At 46.8% G+C, this 10,042-nt stretch overlaps 1 protein-coding gene across 1 annotated transcript in view; it reads left to right on the plus strand.

The window, feature by feature from the left end:
- The window catches only part of stk17al (serine/threonine kinase 17a like), a 31,564-nt gene extending 21,981 nt beyond the window's left edge, over window positions 1–9,583 (plus strand). The window contains exons 3-7 of the mRNA XM_063184954.1: window positions 2,182–2,326; window positions 3,932–4,058; window positions 4,598–4,646; window positions 5,934–6,113; window positions 7,405–9,583. Coding sequence (XP_063041024.1) covers window positions 2,182–2,326; window positions 3,932–4,058; window positions 4,598–4,646; window positions 5,934–6,113; window positions 7,405–7,675 — 772 coding nt within the window. The 3' untranslated portion in view covers window positions 7,676–9,583. The remainder of the gene's footprint in view (window positions 1–2,181; window positions 2,327–3,931; window positions 4,059–4,597; window positions 4,647–5,933; window positions 6,114–7,404) is intronic.
- The last annotated feature ends 459 nt before the right edge of the window (window positions 9,584–10,042 follow it).

Consider the following 10,042-nt stretch of genomic DNA (forward strand, 5'->3'; position numbering starts at 1 on the left):
AATCATCTCCGAATCCGCAACGTCCCCGCCAGCGCCTGCCTCGGTTACACAAGCACAGGGGATACAGGCGGTGGCACGATACACACACACACACACACACACACACACACACACACACACACACACACACACACACACACACACACACACACACACACACACACACACACGAAACATTGTAATAATTTGCACCATCAAGCCTGTCCAGTAGCTGTAGTTAAATTGGCTTCGGTAATTGGCCGTCTATTAATAGCCTGTGCGTGCAGGTCGGTAAACAGGCATCTGCAGTGTGGTAGTGGGCGGGCGGGGAGGGAGGGAGGGAGGGCAGGAGGAGTGCAGACATCTACTGTGGGTCCCCAAGGATCACCAGACCCTCTTAGGGTTAGAAGGTCTCCGGAGAGAGAGAGGAGAGGAGAGGAGAGGAGAGGAGGAAGAGAAGAGAGAAAAGGGAGAGGAGCTTGACGACAGGAATTGGGAGATGGAAAAGAAGACGAGAGGAATGGGAGGTCATGGGAGAGGAAAGGGAGCTGGAAAGGAAGAGAGGATGAGGAGAGGGAGTACAGGATGGGAATACAAAATGGAAGCGATGAGGAGAATGGAAGAGAGGAGGAGGAGAAGAGGGAGAGGAGGCTGCAGGGATATCGGAGATATCAGCCAAGGAGAAATTAGAAAGATGAAAGGCTGGGTTGTAGTTGCGTGGGGTTGTTTTTGTTGGCTTTCCTGTGTTTTTTAAAACTGGGGATCCGTTGGAGAGTTGCGAGGTTCCGAGAAGAGGCAGGCAATGGCAGGGCTGAGCCAGGGCCGAGCAGGGGCTGGGGCTGGGCCGTGTCTAGGGGCCGGGGCGGGGAAGATGCCGCGGTATCCTGCCTGAGAGCTCCAGCTTAATCTGCTCCCCTCTGGATTAAGATCTGGGCCAAGGACACCGGCTGCTTCTGGCCCATATCACAAGATATTAAACCAGGGGAAGGATATTAAGAAGCACTGTGTGCGTGTGTGCGTGTGTGCGTGTGTGCGTGTGCGTGTGTGCGCGTGCGCGTGTGCGCGTGCGCGTGCGCGTGTGCGCGTGCGCGTGTGCGCAAGTGTGTGTGTGCAAGTGTGTGCAAGTGTGTGCAAGTGTGTGCAAGTGTGTGCAAGTGTGTGCAAGTGTGTGTGTGTACTGCATGTCAACCTGAGGGTAGGGTCCCCCTTGATACATGGGCGTGACTGCTGTACCCGTCACCCAGCTCCCCTAAAGGGAATGAATTTGCCGAGTGCCGACCTTGTTCTGGGGCCCAAAGTCCAACAAACACTTTATGTAACTTGCGTAACTTACAAGAACTGCATGTGTGTGTGTGTGTGTGTGTGTGTGTGTGTGTGTGTGTGTGTGTGTGTGTGTGTGTGTGTGTGTGTGTGTGTGTGTGTGTGTGTGTGTGTGTGTGTGTGTGTGTGTGTGTGTGTGTGTGTGTGTGTGTGTGTGTGTGTGTGTGTGTGTGTGTGTGTGTGTGTGTGTGTGTGTGTGTGTGTGTGTTGTGTTGTGTGTAGGCGGTAGATATTATTATCATGGGTTATGGGAGTTGACTCATGTTCTTTCGAGCCTTTTGTTTTGGGAGATTTCTTGGTACATTTTGAATGGAGCCAATCCAAAAAAGACCACCAAAGGCCACCACCATCCCACTAACTGCCAGCTCCGATCTGTTACGCGCTCGACAAAATAAATCACTTTCTTCACAGCTGGCGATTCTAATGAAATACATTTATTCAAACAGGGAATTTCCTGTTTATGACTGAGCTTTTGGTAAGGGAGTGGGGGGGGTTGGGGTTTGGGGGGTGTCAGCGGGAGGGTTCAGTGGCAGGAAATCACAGTGTTGAAAACGTCACAAATCAACTTGAGACGGTGCCTTTCTTTTAGTTCTCTCTTTCACTGTACACAGCAGCTTGTTTTGGGGGTGATTTGCGAGCTCTTTTTTTCGGCATTTTCCTCTTCAACATGTTGTCCGAGCTCTTTTTCTGCATTTTATTTTCGTCATCTTGTCGGCCTTCTATTGTGTCATGCAGTGCCGTCAGTGGGCAGATCTTTAAATGTTTTTTCTCTGTTTCGTAATAAACCACAGCTTGTCTTAGTGTGGTTTTGTTGTTTTAGGGTGATTAAACTCTTTCCTAACGTTGACCATCGTCTTCTCTCTTATGCCTTGTGTCGCGCAGTGCTGCCGGCGGGGAGATTTTCAACCAGTGCGTTGCCGATAACGACGAGGCCTTCACCGAGAAGGACGTGATCCGATTGGCTCGTCAGATCCTCTCCGGCGTCGCCTTTCTGCACAGGAACAACGTCGTCCATCTTGACCTCAAGGTGGGTACCGCTGAACCTGTATGTGTATGTATGTGTGTGTGTGTGTGTTGGAGGGTGGATAGGATTCTTCATGTACCTACGTAAGCCTCATCGCTTGGTTTCAGTGAAGTGTCACATGAAGATTTAGGCATGCTGCATGAGTTAGTGGCTTCATTTTAGCAGGTCGGTACTGTGTCTCCAACCCCCCCCTTCACACCATGCCCCCCCCCTTATAGAGCGCAGCATGGCAGCTCCCTCCCCACCACGGCCTAGACTCCACTTGAGGAATGTCTCGTGCTCATACTGTGACTGATGCCTTGAGCACGCGTCCACCAACACACACACACACACCCACACACACGCCCGTACACACACACACGTACACACACACACGTACACACACACACGTACACACACACACACACACACACACACACACCCACACACACGCCCGTACACACACACACGTACACACACACACGTACACACACACACGTACACACACACACGTACACACACACACAGTGTAATATCGGGCCAAATGTCCACTGTCCAGTGGACACACACCTACGCACGCTCCCCCGTGATAGATGGAGTTAATAAAGTCACACTCTGAACTCATTCCATCGCGGTGTCCTAAAAAACTTGCACTCCCACATGCACTCACACACAGGAGAGCTCGACAGCCTCCTCTGCAATATGGTCCACAGTAGAAGTTACATAACGGAAAGCCAGAGAGAGAGAGAGAGTGAGAGAGAGCGATGAAAGATGTGGAGAGGAAGAACAGAACAGAAAAGAAAAAGAAAAAGAAAAGGGAGAGGAGCTTTTTATAGTAGGCAATTCCGAAGCAGCCACTCATGGTGATTGGTGTGTATGTGTGTGTGTGTGTGTGTGTGCGTGCGTGTGTGTGTATTGGGATGGATGGAGGGATAGTAAGCCAGAGAATCTAGGGGGGAATGGTTCTGAGGGCTGTGCAGGATAGATGAGAGGAATAGATGAGAGATGAGAAGAATCTCGGGGATCAGGAGGATGACGGTCTCTCCTCTCTTGGCTTCATTGCCGCCGCATTAGACAGGCATGGAAAGTCGAAGGCAGATCAAAGAGGAGTGGGGAAATGAAAGTAAGGAGAGTGGGATGAGAGAGGGTGAAGAGATGAGGGAATGGAGGAGAGCCATTTTTGGAACAGAGAGAGCTGGAGGGGATGTGTAGAGGCTCCATTTTAAGGTGGCCTTACAATGTGTCAGTCCATTCGGGAGGCCCATTTTCACAGTGTTTTATACCCCATCAGCTGTCCATCTGTCCTTTTTCCAAACCTTTGTCTGATTATTTATCTGATAAGAGACCATGCTAGAAACGCGTCCTGTAGTTTCCTCTACTCCTGACCACACTGGCTAGATAAAAATAAAAGACCATAGCTTCACTATGTGTTGTTTTTCAATTTTGCAATTATAAACATCAGGTTTATTGTCTGATTTGTTCCACTTTTAATCCCTCAAACACATGTAATAGCAAGACCTTTATGGTCACAGTTTCTACGTTTACACTTATGTGAGTAGCACTTGCAGTATGCATAGCATACCAAACTTCTAAGTCTGTGTGTGTGTGTGTGTGTGTGTCCTTCTGCAGCCTCAGAACATCCTCCTGACGAGTGCGAGGCCGCTGGGGGATATCCGCATCGTGGACTTTGGCCTGTCGCGCCGCATGGACGGCCCCACGGAGGTGCGAGAGATCCTGGGGACGCCCGAGTATGTCGGTGAGTACTCCCCTCCCCCATATGGGTTTTGGCCAAGCGACATGTGTGCATGTGTCCATGCGTGCATCTGTGTTACACGTACAGTAGGACTGTAACCTAATCAGTGTTTGGTTCCCAACTGGCAAAGTGGCACCTGTTGCATGGAGCATATTGGCATGCATGGTATTGGTATGCGTGACAAAAAAAATGTAGTTCAGTGAAATTCTGCCTACTGTACTTGTTAATCATCCTTTGACCCTATGGGGTCATCCTGCCCTTTTCTCTGTTGATATCTGGCATATGGGTCACTGCACTGCAGGAGCTATATAGATAAGACTCTATCAGTTGTGTGTGTGTGTGTGTGTGTGTGTGTGTGTGTGTGTGTGTGTGTGTGTGTGTGTGTGTGTGTGTGTGTGTGTGTGTGTGTGTCTGTGTCTGTGTCTGTGTCTGTGTCTGTGTCTGTGTCTGTGTCTGTGTCTGTGTGTGTGTGTGTGTGTGTGTTGGCACGTACAGTAGGACTGTAAAGCTAATCAGTGTGTTGGTTTGTTTCTCCTCCACAGCTCCAGAGATCTTGAACTATGAGCCCATCAGCACAGCAACCGATATGTGGTAAGTTCCAGATCGAAGTCTGAGGGGTGTGTGTGCGTACGTGTGTGTGTGTGTGCGTACGTGTGTGTGTGTGTGGGGTGTGTGTCTGTGTGTGCGTGTGTACACGTTAGTGTGTGTGCGCGTGTGTGCCTATGTGCTTGCATACATACATAGATGAACGAGCGTGCCACACAGAAGTGATTTATTGCTTAATGAGCACTGTTTTACGGCCGTGTTTAGTAGGGTGACATCATCTGAAACGGTAGTCGTAAAAACGTGTGATGAAGCGCGCTGGGAGCTGAGAGAGCTTGAAGAACTTAGAGCTGTGTGCGAGTGGAGCAGCGTGAAGTGAAGTGGAGACGCCGCTCTCAGGGCCTCTATTAAATACTCCCAGGCTTCCTGTAAACTTCTGATGAGAACCATCGCTCTTGAAGCACACACACACACACACACACACACACACACACACACACACACACACACACACACACACACTTGTGATGTGAACGAGGCCTGTTAAATGTTCCACCAGAGGCCTGGCTCTTTCGGGGGAATACCACCAGCAGCAGCAGTACTCCAGTACAAGCTGTTGGTTATACGAGGACAGCACGTCTCTTTCATCACAGAAGCAGACTACTTGGTTCTCTTCTTTAAGATGCATTTATTTATTTTACTTGACTGATTGAATTGACTTTGAGTCATCCCAAACTTTGGGATGAATTCCGAAAAGCTATTGCAGATCTATTCAGTGAAGAAGTTCCACCGTGCCATGCTTGATCTCATACACCATGTCTGAGATCTTTCAGCCACTCAATTGTTGAAGTATTGTTAATGGCACCTATACCATCACTGTTGCTGGCTGTTCCAAAAGGAAATCTGAAGCCTTACAGCTGTAGGGCTTGTATGAAGTTTAACACACCCCTTTTCCAAAGGTTTTCCGTCAGTGGAGATGTCTGATAGACCTACAAGTTTACAAGTTTATTTATTTAAAAAGGGACAGCATATATTACCAGCATTTAAACAAAAATGCTAAATACACAAGATTATAGCCACGAGGCTAATTTCCATCTTTTGTCCCTTGACAGGTTTGATGTTCCTTAAAAAAAACAAGGTTAAAAAATACACAGTTATAGTACACAGTTGTAAAATTATAGAGTCAAAGATATTTCAGACATTTAAAAAATAAATAATACAAAATACAGAACAGCTGCCAGTACTAGTAGCCTATCTATGTGAAATTATGTTGACAGCATTGACAGTCCAGTAACCACCTCTGCCTTCTCTCTTCGTCTGTGTCCGTGGTAACAGGAGCATCGGCGTTCTGACGTACGTGATGCTGACGGGGGAGTCTCCCTTCCTGGGGGAGGACAAGCAGGAGACCTTCCTCAACATCTCCCAGGGCAACGTGGACTACTCGCAGGAGGTCTTCGAGGGCGTCTCCTCGCTGGCCATGGACTTCATCCAGTCCCTACTCCGCACCAACCCCAGGTCAGTCCATATGCGCTGCAGCATACCTACCTATTACACACTCACTCACTCATTCACTCGCACACCTCACTCACTCACTCACTCACTCACTCACTTCGGTGGCATGAGCAGTATACCTATAGGATAACTACGTAGGAATGGTCGGATGATAGTGTGGAGAGTTGACCCAATGGAAGACCAGTAAACCTGTTTCAGCTCTAGGTTTTATTTTGTATACACGTAGTACCTGCACTTCCACCTAACATGTATGAGAAACATATGCTGAGGGAACAAAAGAAATGTTAGTTGAAGTGCAAGCAGTTTTTTTACTATAAGAACAGAAACTAAAACTTCAGACACAGTAGAAAAGGACACCACAAAATGTCCTACTGGCCCTTTTGAACTTACTCACTAACTGGGTTATACATGTATATAACACTTTAGATTTTTCCACAAAAAACTCTGGGCTATCCTCTGGAAACTAGCACACTATGGCGGCCATTTTGTGTCAGGTTGAGTGATGGCGTAGCTGCTGCGAAGGCCTACATGTGTTACCATTACGGCTCCCTGAGAAACGACTGCAGCTTCCTGGCCTCTGCTCTCGCAGCCATAATCCTCTCTCTATAATTTAGAGCCCGCAGATGATCTGTGGCTTCAGCTTCTTTTTTCCTGAAGAGAGCGCGAGTAAGAGAGAGAGAGAGAGGAAAGAGAAGGAAGAGAAATAAGAGGAAAGGAGAGAAAATAGCTGTGGAAACATTCCTGCATGTGTGAGTAATCCTTGGAGAGGAAAAGTCCAAGATGAGAGGAGAGAAAGAGGGGAGAGAGGAGAGAAAGTAGATGAGATGAGACGTCTTGCATGGTAAAAAAGGGAGAGGAAAAAGAGCGAAAGACGTTTGTGTTTCCGAGGAGCTGAGAGAATACGGTGTCAGTTACCACAGTCCCATTTTCTCCAGAGGCCCTATAGCCTGAGGCTCATCTCCCTCTCACTTAGAGACGATGTGTTCTTTTTCTTCTGAAGATTTGTTCAGTAATATGGCGCCTGTCAGTGAAAGAGAGAGGAGATGACGACTGTTTAAAATCCTAACTGCTAACACACAAGCGGAAAATCTCTAAGGACTCTGCTGAGGACTGTTCCTTTCTAATAATGATTTGTTCAGTAACGTCTGTCAGCAGTAATGATTATGGTGTAATGATCTCTCTCTCTCTCTCTCTCTCTCTCTCTCTCTCTCTCTCTCTCTCTCTCTCTCTCTCTCTCTCTCTCTCTCTCTCTCTCTCTCTCTCTCTCTCTCTCTCTCTCTCTCTCTCTTTACAGAAAGCGCGCCACTGCCGAAGAGTGTCTGAACCACCCGTGGCTGAGTGCTCACTCCACCACCTCTCCCCCTCCCCCGCCCCGCGTCCCCCTGGAGTCCCTTGACGAGACCAGCCAATCAGAGTCAGAGCCCGAGAGCCCGCTGTCGCCGCCGGAGCTGATGCCCGCCCCCTCGCCCTTCTCCACGTGCCCTGGTCAGGGTGAGCTCAAGTCAGGCCGAGATACATTCAGCTTCACTGAGCCCTTCCCCACCCAGCAAGAAGTCCTCTGCTGATCTGCTGATTGAACAGTTGGTTGAAGGGCCTGTCAATCAGCAAAGCGAGCCAATCAGCAGAGAGCTTGAGCTCAGCCGCCACATGGAGCTCCTCGATGCTGAACTGTGACTGAGTTTTGTCTTTTTTTTTCATGTGTGTCTGTGTGGCTTTTTTTTGTCATCGGTAACATCACTGACTCATTAGCGTGTGGACTGTGTGTGCATTCTAAGACATTCTGGGGTGAAGCTCATTTGTCCATGTAAAAGCTTTGAGTGAACGTGGTGTTTGTTGTCCAACCTCCTGAGCCCCTCTCTCCTCTGAGCGATGATGGTGGTGGTGGTGGTGGTGGTGGTGGTGGTACCCACCATGGCTGTCGGGGCTCTGAAGAGACTCATGTCATGCTTGGTTGATTATAAAGCCCTCCAAAACCTTTTCTGTAAATCGGCTGATCTGAGAAGAGGAGACGTTGTGAGCAGAGATGAAGACTGCTTTTCCGAAAGGTTTTTGAAAAAGACGGAAAAAAGCCATGTAATGGTTCCGAGAAAAAAAATGCACTCTTACATACACATGTCCATTTCCAAACTTGGAGGAAGAAACGGAGGCAACTTGAAGGACGATGTTTTGGCCAAGTCCTTTTCAGAAGAGGCCTTGATGTCTGTTTAATTAGTTTGTTTTTCTCTGCAATGGTCATACTCTTCAGAATATGTGTGAATGAGGGTCTGTGATGGTGAAGATGAAGGAAGGCAATGTGTAAGGCCATGTAAAGATGAAGGCTGTCTTTGTTGAAGACGGTCAAGGAAATCTATGGCCTTTATTTGTTTATTATTTAAAAGTCCCCCCCACCCCACCCCACACCCCACACACACATGCATAAACGCATGTAATCCACAGACACCGTTAAAAGTAAGACAAAAAATTACTAGCACTTTTTATTTAATTTGTATGTTTATAGTTGAAAAGAAGAAAAAGAAAAATGTTGAGCGGCACCCTTTGCCAAAGACATTGAGACATGGTTCACACAAGCACAAAACCTTTTAGTTGTTAGGTGTCCCACCCACACAACACATGTACATAAAAACCACAATGTCCACGGACAGGTTCACATACTTGTTTTTATTATTATTTGATTTATTTTGTGGATGATGTTCATGTTTTGCTGTTGTTGCACAAAATGACCTGTACTATCGCACCCTGTGTTGAAGTTTTCTCCCTCATTCTTTTCATACTTTTCACACACACACACACACACACACACACACACACACACACACACACACACACACACACACACACACACACACACACACACACACACACACACACACACACACACACACGCGCGCGCGCACACACATGTTTTAATCTCCGCACCTCCTTGATCCCTGCTTTTCCTTCCGAAACCTCTGTTTGGCCGATTGTAAAGGAGAGTAAAATATTGCCTGTCTATTGGGTGAAAAAAAGACATTATGAGATTGAAATGCAGATATGCAGCTCTCAGACTCCAGAATGGTTAGAATTACTTTGTAAAAAGTGAGTGAATGAGTTGGAGAGAGAGAGAGAAAGAAAGCGAGGGATGTAGTGAGATTGCTGCATGCTTAGTCTGGGAGCTTTGAGGAGGAAAGCAATAGAAAATTACCGCTTTTGTACATTTCCTCTCAACAAATAAGTCAAATGTATATTTTGTATTTTTCTTTGTTAAGAAATAAGATGTGTTGTGTAAAGTATTTTTCTATTGTGATGTACTGTAAGGAGATATAAATGGTATTAAACTTGCATTAAGTTTTTTTTTTTAACTTTTATTTTTCTTTCCCTGATGTTTGCTTTTAAGTTTCAGACAGGTCCACTTAGTGGAAAACCTGATCTTTAATATAAATAAATGTTTATGGCATGCATCAAAAATAAATTTTGTATGGAAACAAGTCACCTGACATCTGTCTCTTTGAGTGCTTTATTGCGACTACTGTTATGACTGCTAATGTGTTGTTGTGTCTTTTTTGCAACTTGTTATGCTTTGTTGGGTCTTTGTTTTGGCTTGTTGTTATGGTCCCTTTTCTCTTCTCATTTGTCACCTTAATGACCGTGATGGTATTTAGGTCTAAACATGGCATGGCCCTCACTGAAAAACAACACTCTCACACACAAACACAAACACTCTTCAGGAAATACCACAGAGAAGGGTTTTAAGTGGAATGCCCTTGTGTCGCATATAACAGCATGAACACACACACACACACACACACACACACACACACACACACACACACACACACACACACACACACACACACACACACACACACACACACACACACACACACACACACACACACACACACACACACACACACACACACACACACACATTTTCTTTCATCAAGCCTAAACAA

The sequence above is a fragment of the Engraulis encrasicolus genome, chromosome 2 (genome assembly GCF_034702125.1).
Source record: "Engraulis encrasicolus isolate BLACKSEA-1 chromosome 2, IST_EnEncr_1.0, whole genome shotgun sequence".
In the NCBI taxonomy this organism is placed as follows: Eukaryota; Metazoa; Chordata; class Actinopteri; order Clupeiformes; family Engraulidae; genus Engraulis; species Engraulis encrasicolus.